This window comes from Megascapheus bottae, chromosome 19, assembly GCF_031878675.1.
Source record: "Megascapheus bottae isolate mThoBot1 chromosome 19, mThoBot2.hap1, whole genome shotgun sequence".
Lineage (NCBI taxonomy): Eukaryota > Metazoa > Chordata > Mammalia > Rodentia > Geomyidae > Megascapheus > Megascapheus bottae.
Window position 1 is genome coordinate 39,419,677 of NC_143527.1, and position 17,247 is coordinate 39,436,923.

The 17,247-nt window shown below is 38.0% G+C and overlaps 1 protein-coding gene across 5 annotated transcripts in view; it reads right to left on the minus strand.

Annotated features, from left to right (window-relative positions):
- Mettl4 (methyltransferase 4, N6-adenosine) overlaps positions 1-17,247 on the minus strand; it is a 206,795-nt gene that overhangs the window by 179,146 nt on the left and 10,402 nt on the right. For 2 of the 5 annotated variants that reach the window (XM_090353372.1, XM_090353373.1), the window contains exons 8-9: positions 16,754-16,845; positions 13,463-13,610 (exon numbers count right to left, since the gene is read on the minus strand). In XM_090353372.1, coding sequence (XP_090209498.1) covers positions 13,471-13,610; positions 16,754-16,845 — 232 coding nt within the window. In that variant the 3' untranslated portion in view covers positions 13,463-13,470. Of the gene's footprint in view, positions 1-11,088; positions 13,611-16,753; positions 16,846-17,247 lie in introns of those variants that run through there. The other 3 variants (XM_090353375.1, XM_090353371.1, XM_090353374.1) reach the window with 2 other exon arrangements.

A 17,247-nucleotide genomic window follows, 5' to 3' on the forward strand; every position in this document is an offset into this window, starting at 1 on the left:
CAACTCAGATCAACTTAATTAAAAAGTTTGATGGTTGGTGTATAAAAATAAGTAAAAGTCAGAACTCTAGACAAAGAAGTTAGGATAGTTAGCCAAGTGTCACTTCAAATAAGTGCAAAGAATGAGTGGCTCAAATAGTAGAGCAACAGGCTTGAGCAAATCAAGTGAGAGCTTGAGGCCCTAGTTCAAGCCCCAGTGCCCACTCAAATGAATGTGGAGGAAAGTCATGTTAGTAAACAACCCAAAGTAAGCAAATATAAAAGGAGGTAGCACAAGCCTCCAAAGAGATCTAAGATTTTGAAGTGGTTATATTGGCTAAATGGATATCCACCCGACCTGTTCCAAGATTTTGTTCATGGAAATTGAAGGGAAGAATTAGTCCTTTGGTGAGGAAGCAACCAAGTGCTCTACTTAAGCTTTCTTTTATTTTGACTCCCCAGCATTAAATGTCTTTTCTACTATAGGGAAGATTCCAGTGTAAGTAGGAACAGGGCTTGTCCTTAGGAGGTTATGAAAGCCAAAGAAGAAACAGGCTTCCTTGCTCTCACCCAGTCTGTTCAAAGAAGGCACTAACATGCCACTCATGTTCAGCTGACTCTATGTCCCACCCAAAACCTCAAAGTAAGCCAGGAGCTAGTGGCTCTCGCCTGTAATCCTAGCTTCTCAGGAGGCTGAGATCTAAGGATTGTAGTTCGAAGCCAGCTTGGCCACAAAAGTCTGTGAGACTCTTATCTCCAATAAACTACTCAGAAAAAACTACAAGTGGTGCTGTGGCTAAAGTGGTAGATTATTCACCTGAGCACAAAGAAGCTCAGGGAGAGTGCTCAGGCCCCAGGACCAGGAGAAAAACAAACAAAAAACACCTTGAGGTTATTGTGTAAAGATAGCTAGAATCTGAGGAATTCTTTGCAGCATAAGCAGCATTTGAATCAGTAGGACATTGGTATATTGTATAAGTTCTCCATACTTGATATGCTCTAAGCATTAATAGGGCATTTTCTCTCCTGATTATGCAATATGTCTCTCAGGATGGGCATAAAGCTCACAGTTACTCACACAACCCAGTTGGTTGTGGTCACAGTCTAGACATCCCATCTGCCCATCTGCTTTCAAAAAACAAAAAACAAACAAACAAAAATTCCATGGGTGTTAGATTCCATGCTGCAAGGCTCAAGGCTTTAGCCACATAAAAAAATTTTTTGTCTCTACATCTCATACCTCATATCTTGACTTGAATTTCAATCCTAAATGAACTTCACTTGGCCAACTTAAATCCAAACAATTATGGTTTTGTTCTTGTTTATAATTACTATAAATTTTACCAGCTATTAGGTTTCATAGTGACTTTTTCTTTTGGCCAGTGCCAGTGTTTAAGTTAAGGGTATCACACTTTCTTAGCTTAAGCTCTACCACTGGCAGTTACCTGAGCTGGGGGATGGAGCATCAAGGACTTTCCAGTCCAGCCTGCCTTTGAATTGACATCGTCTAGATCTCAGCATCCTTAGTAGATAGTGACAGACATGAGCCACTGGCACCAGCACACTGGTGACTATTATATATGTTCATAAAATTCCTCCCCTCCCTCTCATATTCCTTATCCTCCCACTGGTTCCATGACCTGCCTATCAAGTGACTCTACTTTGTGTTCTTATCTTTAAAAAAAAAGTAAGAAATCTAGATTCTGCCTGGTGCTAGTGGCTCACACCTGTGCTCCTAGCTTCCTGAGAGGCTGAAATCTGAGGATTGCAATTCAAAGTCAGCCTGGGCAAGAAAGTCTATAGGATTCTTACCTCTGATAAACTACATTAAAAAAAAAAAGCCAGGGCTGGGAGTTTTGCCTAGTGGTAGAGTGCTTGCCTAATATGCATAAAGACCCACGTTCAATTCCCCAGTACCACATACATAAAATAGTGTGGTGGCTCAAGTGGTAGAGCACTAACCTTGAGGAAAGCCCAAGTAGTACTCAGGCATTGAGTTCAGTCTCTAGGACTTGCAAAAAGGAAAAAAAAAAAAAAAGCCAGAAATGGAGCTATGGCTCAAATAGTAGAGTGCTAGCCTTGAGTAAAGGAAGCTGAGGGAGATTGCGTAGGTCCTTAGTTCAAGCCCCAGACTCACAAAAAATAATCATCTAGTTTTTTATATAAGCTAAAAATAGACAATATGTGTCTTTCTGATTCTTATTTCATTTGTCTTTAAAATGTGGAATCCCCCACTGTCATCTCTGTTAATCTAAAGAATTTCTGAAGAAAGGATACCCAAAAGACATAATAACAGAAAGGATAGTAGCATGGAGCCACCGAGCAGCCACACTGGAAAGAACAGATATGTGAAAGGACTGACATCTGCGGGGGAGGGTAGAAGATGAAAGACAAAGTGAGATGAACTAACCATGGTCCTGAGTTGAATGCATCACAGCTTACTGTACTAAGATGATGTATGCAATTGTGTTACCCAAACCCAGATAGCTTTTGTTATTATAATCCAGGTAGACATTTCTGATCTGCAGAAGAATGATCCAGGCTTTCAACAGAATATTGGTTTAACACTTTCTTGTGGATGTTTTACTCTTTTATTGTTATAAAGGTGATGTAGAGAGGTTTCTGTTTCGCTGTGTCAGGTAGAGTACATTTCCCTTTGGAAAATGTCTCCCTTACCTTGCTCTTATCCGGTTTTTCATCGCATCCTCATTTACAAGGTATAGAGTTCATTTTCAACATAATGTCTAGTGAGTACCATTGCTGCCTTTTCACCCTTTGTCCCTCCCAAAGACAGATGAACAGACACTACAAAAAGGCAATAATGAAGACAAAACTTCTTGATTCCATTTCCTGAGGTTCATTTTGATAAATATTACTTTGTATAATCAGAAGTACATACGCCTTTGTGTTGCGGGGTAAGCCACCAGGAGAGACCTCAGACACAGAGTACCGCCAAGCAAAAATCCTTATTAATAATCAGCTAGGACTACACTGGGCAGCAGGTGCCCAAAGTGCTGTCCTAAGCCAAGTCTTATGGCCCATTTTAAAGTAGAAAACCACCTCCTTGTCGGGGGTGGAAAGTCCCTAACAGTACTTTCCTGCAGGTGAAGCCGAGTGGGAAGTTATAGAAGCTAGATAATGCTGTAAGCAAGCACTGAACTAGGGCAGCATAAGAATTACCTGGGAACAGAAATGAAACAGTGGAAACATAAATGAAATATATATATCCTTAAATGCCAAACCAGAAGGAACAAGGATGGAGTGTGCAGTCCCATCTTTAAGATGGAGTCAAAAAGCAAAATGGGGCCGGGAGTTGGCCTAGTGGTAGAGTGCTTGCCTAGCATGCACGAAGACCCGGGTTCGAGTCCTCGGTATCACATACATAGAAAAAAGCCGGAAGTGGTGCTGAGGTTCAAGTGGTAGAGCTCTAGCCTTGAGAAAGTCCAAGGACAGTGCTCAGGCCCTGAGCTCAAGCCCAGGACTGGCAAAAAAAAAAGCAAAATGAAGTTACAGAAGCTAAGAGTAAACTCTAAGAGAAGGCTGATAAGCCCTTATCACATTTGTGTTAGTGTAACAATTTTTACGCTTGCCAAGGGAAAGTAAGGCCTATATGTGAACTGAAGTAATCCACTTTATGGACATGAACTAGTTATATTATACAGTGTACAATGAATATATACACACAAAAACAAATACTGTGAAAGTATGAATGAATTAGATTGTTGACCAAGCACCAAACATGTTATTATACCTCTCATTTTAGCAAGAGATACATTAATACTGAAAGAAAACTTTCAAATATTTTCATTTTTCAGTCCTGATTCTTGAGCATGTGCAAATCATAAAGGAAAGAAAGCAAACTCAAACAGCTGGGATTGCAAGTAGAGCACTACTATTGTAATACTATGTCCACTCATGAAACCTCTAGATTCCAGTGACAAAAGAACAAGCTCCATGCTCATTTCATCCCTGAGGGCTCTACATTTTGTAGCATAAAACACTCACTTGTGCAGGGTTGTGGAGTTGTTTGTATCCGAACAACAGCAAATATAAAATTTTAAAAAGAAATATCTTGACATTTACAAAATTTTCTAAAACACTGATTTCCATACCTACCCCAACATTAGTCAATAAAGAATTTTTAAAAGGAAGAAAAGGAGAGGAAAGGGGCAAGGAGTTTGGCCTAGTGGTTAAAGTGCTTGCCTTGCATGCATGAAGACCCGGGTTCGATTCCTCGGTACCACATACATAGAAAAAAGCCAGAGGTGGTGCTGAGGCTCAAGTGGTAGAGCTCTAGCCTTGAGAAAATCCAAGGACAGTGCTCAGGACCTGAGCTCAAGCCCAGGACTGGCAAAAAAAAAAAAGAAAAAGAAAAAGAAAGAAAGAAAGAAAGAAAGAAAGAAAGAAAGAAAGAAAGAAAGAAAGAAAGAAAAGGAGAGGAAAAAAACACAAAAATTCAAATTGTGACTTTAAAAAATTCAGTAAAATTCAAGCAAGGTGTAACAATACATACCTATAGGAGACAAAGGCAAGATTACTAATTCATGACCAACCTGAACTACATAGCAGGACCTTATTTCAAAAGTAAAGGGGGAGAGATGGAGGTTTTCTCAATGGCAGACAGCCTGTCTGCCACGAACAAAAACCTGAGTTTGATCTCCAGCACCACGAAAAGAAAGAAAATAAATCAGTAAAAATCCTAATTACATTTTACATAATAATAGTTCTTACTAATAGGTCATTTAGAAAATGCTTGTGAATACCTTTAAGAAGTAGAACATAAGATGTCTCATTTTTTAACCTGTCTGTAAAGAATTATTTATATATGTAATAAAAGAACACACGTACTTAAAGTATTATAACATTACTAATTTTATGTGGAAGCTATACATTCACAACTTGGACTAATATATTATAAGATAGCAGTGGGGTTATCACATAATTAACTTTCTTCAATTAACAAATACAGAAGAGAACCATTGTACTGAAGAAAGCCTTCCCCTGCCCTTGAAGAACGCCTACATTCCTAAGAGTGGACTTTAGCTGTCTTCCAATCATTCTATTCTATTGTCATAGCTCTTAGAAAAGCTGTGAACACTGGTGAAATGTTCTATCTTACTATTTCTGCAGCTCTGAATTCCATTACCCACTCCCCTCTAGAGGAGAACAAGGACTGTTTGAGACCTGTCACTGTAAGGCAGTTAACCTCTTTATTTCCTTAGTAAAAGACAAATATTTTCCCCATAGAGTTGTGAGGAAAATAAGGCACCCTATATAGCTATCTCTTGTAAACTGAAAAGTTTTATAAACATCTAAAATGCTGAGTTTAGAGACTAAATTGCCAGCTGTCTCTACCACACTTCCCTACATTAACTTTCAGCTTTAATGCAAACTTCTCCAATACAACATTAACATATATTTACTGACCTTTTATTGTATGTGATGTACTATGCTAAATAACCTAAAGATCCAATAGAGAATAATCAGGGAAGAAAATGAAAATTGTGTGAGCTTAGCTGTCCTATTGTATGTGACAGAATAGAACAACCTTGAGACGTGTTGTGTGCAGCATAGTCAAATGCTTGACATTCTTTAAACTTAAGCTTTTCCCCTCATTTTTCCTCTTTATATCCTTTTACTCTCCAAGACGGAAAACATGCATTTCCTTTTATTAAAAGATTTTCAGAGCACTGAATTTATTACAGATTAGCACATTGTGTCCTAAGACAATAAACCATTCAAGTCATCAATATATTTAAAGTCATAGTATAATAACATAAGACTTCTTAGTCTTAACAAATGGGAAAATTAACAAAAAATCTTAAGATCTCAGTTCCTCCCTTAACTGCCTAACTCCATTTCAGACCATGTGAGAAAGCAAAGGCCATTTTGCCTAGGCTAGTTAATCTCCATGAATATTTTGGACCCCATCTCCCTCCACAGTGTCCTCACACATGAAAGGGGAGTTACTCTCAGTCCCTTCTTACCAGTTATATTAAATAAAACAGAAGAGAGGTCAATGGAAGAAGGAAAATAAATAGGGGAGAAACCCAAAAGAAAGACAGCTATTTCCCCAAATAATCATGTTGTAAAAGGCACTTTTAACTTCTCGATACTTCCCAACGAAACATTTCTGTTTAGGTCAAGTTCAACCCTACAGTGTAGGGTAGTCATATGTAGGTGAAGATTCCATTGTAGATTGGGGTTCTTTTCTCCAGGAGAGGAGGAACAAACATGATAAGTTCCTGTAGTCTAGAGAAAGCTAGCTACTACAATACCCTTTTGGCCATTTTAATCATGTTTTCTCTCTTTCTCCTTTTTTTTTGTGTGTGTGTGTCAGTACTGGGACTTGAATTCAATGCCTTGTACTCTTGCATGGTGTTTTCCTCTTATGGCTGGTACTTATCACTTGATCCATACTTCTACTTCTGGTTTTTTGCTGATTAGAAAAAAAAAAAGTCTCTCAGATGTGTCTGCTTGAGCTGGCTTTAAACCAAGATCCTGAGATCTCAATCTCATGAGCAGCTGGGATTACAGGAGTGAGCCACAAGCCAGCTAATCATGCTTTGTTTATTTTTTTAAACTCAGTTGTGAATTGTCAAAATAAGAAAACTACCTGGAAAGTTAATGGCAATACTTTCAACCTGTTCCACTGCTCTCAGTCTCTGACTGCATATTCTGGTTTGTTATGCTCTACTAACTTCTTGCAGGAGTCATGTCTATTCAATTAATCCAAAGGTACTTGAAAGCCAAGAGTCGATTCATTTGTTCATTAAATATTGGCAGTTCCAATATGTTGATGCAAGAGACAATTTAATTTTCTCTCTACTTTTCCAAATCTGTAGCCAGGGCCCCTGAAACAAAAAAATTAATAGAAGGAAAACTAACAAAAGTTTACTAACATATATGTCAATATTGAGAGTTCCAAGAAATGAATAATTCTCAAAGAGGTAGGCTATCACTCTAACCTGTAGTAACATCTCTAGCAAATAAAATTTTAAAGTATTAAGACAAAGGAAAAGGACTTAAGAGTCCCACATAACAGCACATTGCAGGAAGACATACATATGGGTAAATAATGGCAAATAAAGTTCATAGGGCTTGTTACATAGATGCCTCTGGAGCTGCTGGACCAAGAGGTTTAGAGTTCACTCAGTCTGAAAAAAGCTCCTGACCTTTCTGTCAGAAAAGGGAAGCAGGACACCACTGTAAATTCATGTCCTGCTTTTACACAAACAGGGAGAATGTCTGGAGCTTTTTCTGTTTTTGTCTCAGTTGTCATCACGCAAAGTAATCTTCATTTCAAAGCATATTTTGTAGTGGAAGATTCTCCTGCTTATATTGGTTTGAGAAACAAATATAAAATGGCTCTACCTCCCCATAATTTACTGAAGAAAGAAATATGTAGACACCTCTGTGAGCTGAGCAATGGCTGGAAGTCTCATTGGCAGCCATCTGCAGCTTAAACTTTGTACCACCTCTGGTATAAAGTCTGAGTCTTATGGGGCAGCTTTCTTTCATCTTGTAACTGTGTCTATCAATGGAGATATTAACTGTCCAGTCGCAAATCTTAACAGATTCAAGAATAAAAACAAAGAAAGTCCAGAAATGAAGTAGCATCAAGTAGAAATTAATGAGGAGCTGAGGAAAGCTGAGAAAGCTGACCAGATGTTAGAAGGAGAAGTATCATTTCATGATGATGTTCCTCCACTGCAGGAAAACCACAATAATCAGGACACTGAATTGTTCTGTTGATGACATTGCCAAAGGCATAAATTAGCAACTCTTTGGAATACCAGCTTCGAGCTACTCAAGAAGCTAGGGGAAACATCCCCCTATAGACAGCTAGTTTGATTCTAAGTTTGGTTTCAGTGTTGGTTACCTTCCTTATTGCTGGAACTAAATGTCTAAATAACTTAAAAGGAGATTTATTTTAGCTCATGGTTATTAAATTTCAAAGGAGATTTATTTTAGCTCATGGTTTCAGAGGTTATAGCCCATGATGTCAGAGAGAGCTTGGCAGATCAGAGCGGCACACACCATAGCAGCCAGGAAGCAGGGAAGAAAGGTCTGTGACAGCTGCCTTCCTCCTTTTCTCTCTTTTATTCCAGCTGGACCTCCCACCTATAGAGATGGTGCCACCCACTTTCAGGGAGGATCACCCTTCTTTGTTAATCTTCTCTGGAAACAAACTCACAAGCACAACGCAAGGTCCACTTTATTGATCTAGGCACATTTCAATTGACTCATGTTGACAGTCAACATGGCTTTCTTCTTGGGCAGAATTTATTGTTGTCCTAATTTGTTCAAATGTGCTCAGGCACTCAATAGCATGGTTTCTGTGACATCACCTGAGAGCTATGGTGGATGGTGGTGCATTCCCAACATCCACTGCTGCTGGCAACTCATCATGCTCATATCAGGGGAATATTACAAGTGACAGTTATCAAGTAAGGTACCACTAACCTTCTGTGGGGCTTCTTGCAGTCCCTGATATAGAATATGTCCCGTGACATATTGTGATTGTTGACATAATGTGGTTATTTTAGGCAGCTTACCTGGATACCTTCAAACCACTGTTTACTTTTCTAAAAGATTACCGAACAAGGGCCGGGTGTTTGGCCTAGTGGTTAAAGTGCTTGCCTAGCATGCACGAAGACCCAGGTTTGATTCCTTGGTACCACATACATAGAAAAAAAGCCAGAAGTGGTGCTGAGGCTCAAGTGGTAGAGCTCTAGCCTTGAAAAAGTCCAAGGACAGGGCTCAGGCCCTGAGCTCAAGCCCAGGACTGGCAAAAAAAAAGATTAGCAAACAAATCCTTCCTGTTTTGCCTCTGATAACACAATGATCTAGAAGTACTACCTAATAACTATTCAGATATTTCAATGATATGGCTGTTGTACTCATCTTGAAAAGATTCTAGGAGCTACTGCATTGCCAATCGTCTCTTCTGCACTAAGAGCCATGGGGAATATTATCACTGAAACAGGTGAACAGACTGTGATGGATGCAGGTGCAGTTGTCATCTTTTCAAACTTGCTAGCTAGTATCCAGGCACAATATTCAGGAAAAAAAACTACGAAGACCATTTGAAACACCATAATTGACCATCAGGATTAGACACAGCAAGTTGTGAATCACAAATATCTCATTTCTGATTGACATTCTTTACTTAATATGATTTTTCTAGGTCTTTCCATTTTCTTATAAATGGGGTGGTCATTTTTTCTGATGGAAGCATAGAATTCCACGGTACATATATACAACATTTTCTTGATCCACTCATCTACTGAGGGGCATCTGGGCTGATTCCATATCTAAGGTTAAAAAAAAAAATGGTGCAGTGAACATAGTTGGGCTAGTAGCTTTAGTGTGGCCTTGTTTGTGGTCATGTGGGTAAATGCGCAGGAATGGGATTGCTGGGTCATAGGGGAGCACTATGGTTAGTCTTCTGAGGAAGTTTCATACTGTTGGCATTCTAAGACAGACTTTAAAACAAAAGGAAAGCTATCTGGCTTGCACAGAATTATACAAATGGTGGAACAATTGAATAGATTGCGTACCTCTTTCATGATTCCATAATGAAATACTGGTGAACTACCTAGCAGCTAAAGGTCAAGATTATTCTGATTATTCGAGTTATTTCCTTCGCTTTTTGGTGGTCCTGGAGTTTCAACTCGGGGCCTTGTGCTTGGTAGGCAGGTTCTCTACCACTAAGCCATGCCACCAGTTCTAATTCTGATAATTCTGGATGCACTTGTTGTTGAGAACCTGGACAAAGCCAAGAGACTTAGTATAATAATGAAAGACTATGTAGGTTGAGCCAAATGAAGCTCTATAAACCTGGGGAAATGAATTTGGGTATGAGACTTCATTAAGCTTGATTGAAGTATTTCTCAGTAGAGCAAGATCAAAATGTTGTGCTAGAAACCACCTCTGAAATTTATACCTTCCAAGTTTATGATAGAACTCCAGGGACCTTTAACTTTTAGACTGTAGCACTAAGGCATAGTTAGTTGGCTGTTACATTCTATTCTGCGTATGTCTTTCTTAATGTTCCTCTACTAGGAACTCTTTTTATATGTAGATTGTTACTGCAGCCCTAGTACAATGAAGTCATACTAGAACATTTCCAAACAGTATATACTATATGAAGTTTGCACTGCAATAGGTTTATTTCTGTGTACAACTTCATGTTTAAAAAAAAAAAAAGATGATGGTGTTGTGGTAAAATAAAAATGGTAGAGCTCTAGCCTTGAAAAAGACCAAGGACAAGGCTCAGGCCCTGAGGTCAAGCCCCAGGACTGGCTAAAAAAAAAAAGATGACATTCCATCCTTTTCTTTAAAAAAAAAAGAAAAAACTACACAGAGAAAGAAAAACTTTGTGTTCTATAAGAAGCATGTGAAGGCCAGGAGTTTGGCCTAGTGGTTAAAGTGCTTGCCTAGCATGCATGAAGACCCGGGTTCGATTCCTTGGTACCACATACATAGAAAAAAGCCGGAAGTGTTGCTGAGGCTCAAGTGGTAGAGCTCTAGCCTTGAGAAAGTTCAAGGACAGTGCTCAGGCCCTGAGCTCCAGCCCAGGACTGGCAAAAAAAAAAAAAAAAAAAAAAAAAAAAAGAAGCATGTGAAATGCTCATTCTGATTATGTAGTAGCGTGATTCACAAAAGTTATAGAGATGAGAGATATTTGTATACTATACCTTTTTGCAACTTCTATATAATTCTAAAATTAGTTCAAAATAAAACTGTTCTTTTAAAAATAAGAGATAAGGGGCCCGGGAGTTTGGCCTAGCGGTTAAAGTGCTTGCCTAGCATGCACAAGGACCCGGGTTCGATTCCTCGGTATCCCACATACACAACCAAGCCGGAAGTGGCAGAGACGAGACTGCAACAAGCGACAGAGAGCGAAAGCAAGCAAGCAGAGCCCAACCGAGTGGTGGCCGGAGCGAGCGGGGCCGGAGCGAGCAGGGCCGGAGCGTGCGGGAGCGAGCCGAGCCAGAGCCAGCGAGGCCGGAGCGAGCGGGGCCAGAGCGAGAGGGGGCCGGAGCGAGCGGGGCGGAGCGAGCGGGGCCAGAAAGAGAGAGAGAAGGGGGCCAAAAAAAAAAAAATAAGAGATAAGGTCTTAAATAAATGAGAATACATTGAACACTTAGATATCAGGCTCTATGCTAGACACCTTTAATCACTAACTTTACCCTCACAGTAATCCTTCAAGGTTCAAAAATTAAACTTTTTCATTAAAAAATATATTCACAAAACAGTTTATGCTAATTGCTTAAAGCCACTCCAAAGCTAAATATCAAGACTTAACATTTTGTTGTTGTTGTTGTTGTGTTATACTGAAGATTGAACACAAATTTCACAAATGTTAGGCCAAGCTCTCCACCAGTTGATATACACTCTCAGTCCTCAAGTTTGCTTTAGACAGAGTTGGTTATTGAAATGCCTACATATAAAAACATACTGTGCCTACATTGGCCAAGAGAACTAAAAGAAACTGCATCCAACTTTGACTAAAAGTCAAGGATAAAGCCTAAAGATAAAACAAAAAAAAAAAAGGAAGATTAATAACAAATGGGATCAAGGTAAGGAAGAGCTGCTTCTCAAAGAGCAGTTAATAATTCTAATAAAGCTCTGTATGAGAGGCTGATAGAGAATCATGAGGAAGGCCAGAAAATCCAATATAACGTTAGAAGACACAATTCCCTAAAGTTCCTCGAGTAAGTCAGCAGGTGTCATGGCTAGGAAGATCTTTGTGTGGGGAGGTTGCGTGCCTAAGAGGTTCCCTGTGAATCCATGCCTTTTGAGCACATTCAAATCAAACCAAACTCATTGAGATATGCAATGGTGCCATTTTAGAAATCCTTTGTCATATGCTTAGAAAATGTTCTTATTTAAACAGAATACAATATCAGTTGTAAAGTCAGAGAATTCTATAAGCTAATCCTAATTTCATACTTGACTGTGGATTTATGAAAAAAATACTCTAACTTTGCTTCCCTTATCTGTTAAATGAAGATATCTATCTCTTGGGGCCATGCAAGAATTAAATGCAATAAAATGTGTAAAAAGCATAAAACAGTAACATATACTATTCAGCAAATGTTAACTCCCTTTGCTCAAATACTATTACCAAGAGTCCTAAAAAATCTAACCTATAAAAGGAATATGGATTGTATATAGAGATTCCCTTCTTGAATACTTGTTTGTTAAACATGTCATTTGAAATATGATGTAAAAATCAATGTTAATAAATTCTTGAATAAAAAAGCAAACCAAAAAAAGCAATATGGTAGGGCTGGGGTTGTAATACAAATGTTTTCTTAGCAAATGCAAGGCCCTATATGAATGAATAAATGAATAAGAAAATAAAATAAATTAAGAGTATTAAAATTTTCATTATTAAAACACCTTAAAATATGTAAAGTCCTCAAGTAAGCTGCTATAATTAAGTGGTAAAGATGTCAAAGTTCAGAGCTCATATTCCACATGGTTTACATATAGCATACTGTGATTATACTTTGCAGAGCAGCCTTCTGTTCGATGAAGAGCCTAATAATTAAATAAGTATCATAAACAAGGCACAGAGGTGGCAGAAAAAGAGGCTGAACAGACACTATAACTTCTTCCATTTGAACAGAAGGCACGCTGAATTTTTAGTATATATCTTAATATAAATTAAAGGTGATGAACAGTAGGGTTACAATTACATGAGTAATGAGTACATTTCTTTTTGAACAGTTCCCCCTCCCTCATTTTCTCCCATTTACCAAGTCCCCTCCCCGCAAGTTGCAAAGTTCATTTCCAACATAATGGTATCATTGTTGCATTAATTCAACCTTTCTCCTGCTGTTTTTAGGATTCCCTTTCCCTTCTACAGATCAGATAAACATATACAAAAGACAAAGGGTACAGAAAACAAAAACAGAATAAAAAAACAAATAACTGCATACATCACATCCAGCTTTTCTCCATGGAGATAGAGATGAAGTCTCATGGACTTTCCCATCAGGACTGGGCTAGAAATATAATCTTCCTAATCTCAGCCTCCCACATAGCTTGGGATGGATAACGAGCATGTGCCACTATATTTAGCTGAATTATCTTGCACTTTATGAGTCATCTGTCCTCGAACCATGATCTTCCTGATCTGTCTTCTAAGTAGCTAGGATAACAAGTGTAGGCCACCAGCACCTAGGTTAGGGACCACTATATGCTTTCCAAACCTCCTCACTAGCCTGTTCTAGATGCTTTGTTCTAGCTTCTTACTTTTTTAACTGTAGAGTCTTGAATAACATGAGGTATTAGTGAAGCATAATTCATCTAAAATTGACATGGATATTCATTCCTGATCACGCTACTTAAAGAACAAATCTTATTTAGATTTCTAAGCATACAGGTTGGTATTAAAGGAAAACTGAGGTAAAGAGACAAGGCTAAGGAAACAATGAGGACAGGACAACATTGTTCAATAACTTTACCATCAGTGTCAAGACTCCACAGTCATGAAATAATCCATATGCTGATACTTGAGAACTTCATTGCCCCAACTAGTCCAACCTGGCTGTAAATTTCGAGCAAATAATTCCAAACATTCTCCATCAGTTTTTATGTAATCTTTCAGAACCTCTGTCCAAACAAAAGAGACAGACACAGAAAAAGAGAAGTAAGTTACAACTGAGAAAATCAATTTTCTGTTAGCAGGAAAGAATAAAAGATGAGGGATGTTTCATTTATTTTAAAGACAGCAAATTAATATGAAGGATTTCATCACAGGCTTGCCATTTCTAGTCAGAAAGCCAATGAAACAAGTACCTGTGAGCCTGAGAACGCCACCAGCGCCATGCTCAGCAGTCCTCATTTATTGTTTTCATTTGTAGATGAGAAATGAGGGTTTTAACACTCATATGTGTGACTTCGGTTTCCCAAGACCACTCACATCTCTCCTAAGAACTTACTTTACTTTTTTTTTTTTTTTTTGCCAGTCCTAGGGACTGAACTCAGGGCCTGAGCACTGTCCTTGGGCTTTCCTCAAGGTTAGTGTTCTACCACTTGAGCCACAGAACCATTTCTGGCCTTTTCTATGTATGTGGTACCAAGGAATTGAACCTGGGTCTTTGTGCATGCTAGGCAAGCACTCTACCACTAGGCCAAACTCCTGGCCCCTTACTTTACTTTTTAATAAATGTAATCCAGGCATGAAAATAACTCTATAGAAGCTAATAATACATTTTACAGGTTTATTCATTTTAAAAGGTCTCTCTATAGTCCTCTCCAGTAACACTGTACTTTTTATTAATTTCACACAATTAATGGCCCATCCCATTCAGTCTTCTGTAGAATCTGCAAACCTTTCCTTACTACAGAATTCAAGAACAGCTTTGGGGTTGATGGTCCAATTTCTGGAACTGAATGAAGCCAATTCCAGGCTTAACAAAAGATGCCTTAAAGGGAGTCCAGGAGCTCCTACCCTCCATTTCAGATCACAAAACCACACTTGAACTTTTCCTAATCCAGTTATCAAAAAGCCACAGGGTGGCTGTGTGCGTGTGTGCGTGCGGGTTGGTACCTAGCAACTCAGGGCCTAGGTGCTGTCCCTGAGCTTTTTTGCTCAAGGCAAAAGTCAAAACTTTACTTCTGGCTTTTAGGAGGTTAACTGGAGATAAGAGTCTCACGGACTCTCAGGGACAAGGTAATACTGTTCAACAAGAAAATATACTCATCACCTTTATAACTGCAGCCCCTTTGTATATCACCTTTAAACAAAATAAAATAAAATACATTCCTAATGATTTCAGGGTAAAATATGGGACAGAAGTCTGAAAGTTGGTATCTGATGGCTCTCAGTGCCACTCTTCATATCTAAAATACATACAACAATATGAACTCAAAAATAAAGCTATTATAAATATTTCTTGTTTATTACTAATTAGTCAGAGCTTATGGATAAACATGTATAGAGCCACTCAGATATTTTTGCCCAAAATATTCTTGTTTTCAACTATTTTCAATCCTAAAAATGTACTTGTGCTGCTCTCTATTGGCAGTATGTCAGAACTGCATTGTCACAGATAACAAACCAATGGCACATCAAGGCAAAATGTGTCCATTTTAAATCTGTTTTTCTGAAGAATAATCCTTAAATATAACTACTTTCATCCTAGAGAGACTAGAAAAGAGGTTAGCTACTATTTGAAAATGCAGGATATTGGATCTCAGCTTTAGAAATTTTTAAGTAAAATATAATCTCTAAACTAAGCACTAAATTAAGCTTTGGTCCTCCCCATATGATAAACAAAATTCAAATAATAGAAATACAGATTGAATATAACTAATGTTGAATATAATTGGTCCTCAAAGAATAGCACAGACTCTCTTTTCACTTAAGTCACAAAAGATGCAGTAGAGTTTGTATTATCTAGTTTGAAGGTGACTATTCACTGAGAATTCCTCTAAAACAAAGAAAGGATCATCATACATATCTGCACGTTTCTCAAGTTAAGGAATATGATTTTAATATGCATTTGTGGCAGGTGGGGAGTTTGGCCCAGTGGTAGAGTGCTTGCCTAGCATGCACAAAGACCTGGGTTTGATTTCTCGGTACCACATACATGGGAAAAAAGCCAGAAGTAGTACTGAGGCTCAAGTGGTAGAGCTCTACCCTTGAGAAAGTCCAAGGACAGTGCTCAGGCCCTGAGCTCAAGCCAAGGACTGACCAAAAAAAAAAAAAAAAGGAAAAAAAATCTCCTTTGTGGGAGTAATTTAAGATAACAGAAATCCTGCTTGCTACAAACATAATTTTCCTATGAATTTGTTTACTCTCTTTTCTTTCCTATCTCATAAGTGATGCCATATTCTGGGGAAAAAGCAATAATAATAAGATTTTTTTCTGAGTAGCAAGTTACAGAAGTTTTATGGTGAAAAGGATATATGTATCATCAAATTAATAAAATATATTGCTAAAGAAATTGCACAAAAAAGTAAACTTTGAATATCAAATTCAGAACCTCTCAGACTTTATATCTAAGATCTTAAATTCCCACTCACATACTTAAGTTTATTTTAACTCTTAGCAGTTACTATATTTCTACTAAGTGCTACATTTTTAAATACATGATAGCCAATCCTTGTACTCTGAAATATTAAATACCATTATTGCCTCAATAAGTAAAGATAGTGAGATAGCAAAGTATTGCAGTAACTTGCCCAAGCATCAGACCCAGGATTCAAATATGTGTTAACCAATCTCCACAGCAAACTCTTTCCATTAGTTCTTCTGCTTAGCATCACTGGATGCTAAACATAACACTAAAGGAAATAAGATTAGTGAAACTGCAGGCTGCAGCAAGCATCTTTCTAGTATTTCAGTAAAGCAGTACTACTTCTTACAAAACATAAAACTGCAAGTCTCTACCAAACATCAAGGGAAATTAAACCCTCCCCCTTCCTATCATTGTCCTGAAGTCCAGCAACTTGTAGTAAAACCTGGTGGTAAATTAAAGCCCCTACATGAATTCTAAAGCCCTATCAGTAGTCATTCAATGAGGTCAATGAGGAATGGGCAACCAACAGTAAGAAAAACTGAGAAATGGTTTAATTGTATAAAACTTACACGTTCACTATTTCATAAATTCCGCTGAGCTCTGCCATAAAATTTTAGAATATTAAAAACTGAATTATTTGCAAAATCTATATACTATTTAAATATTAAATTCAATCATTTTTTCCAATTACATCAAAACTTATGACAATTCTGTTCTAGAGAAACATACCAGCAAGCGGTGGTTTATGTGAGTGAAGAACACAAGGCACACTGACAATTAGTTTGTGATCTGGAATGGGCAACACTTTTACATCTGTGTTCCTAGTTAAAACAGAAAAATACCATAAACTATACTATACTTTAATGGACATTTTTTTTGCCAGAAGTTTTGTTTTATTATAATGTATAGATGAGTTACAGTTATATTTTCCAGAGAGAAGGTGCATTACTTTTCACGCATTGATACCCCTTCTCGTGTTTTTGTTCCCATTACCCTCCCCTACCCCATCATCTTGTTTTCCCTCCTTCCCTTTCCTATTTCAAATAAACAAATAAACATATATACAATATACCAGATAACAAAGTCAGATACTGTAACAATGTGAGATTAACCAAAGGGCAACAGAAGAGAAGAGAAATAACATAGTATATTAAGAACATCAATCACATAATATAAAGCTCTTGTTTCCATATCCTGGAGATATGGACTTATGTATATAGGTT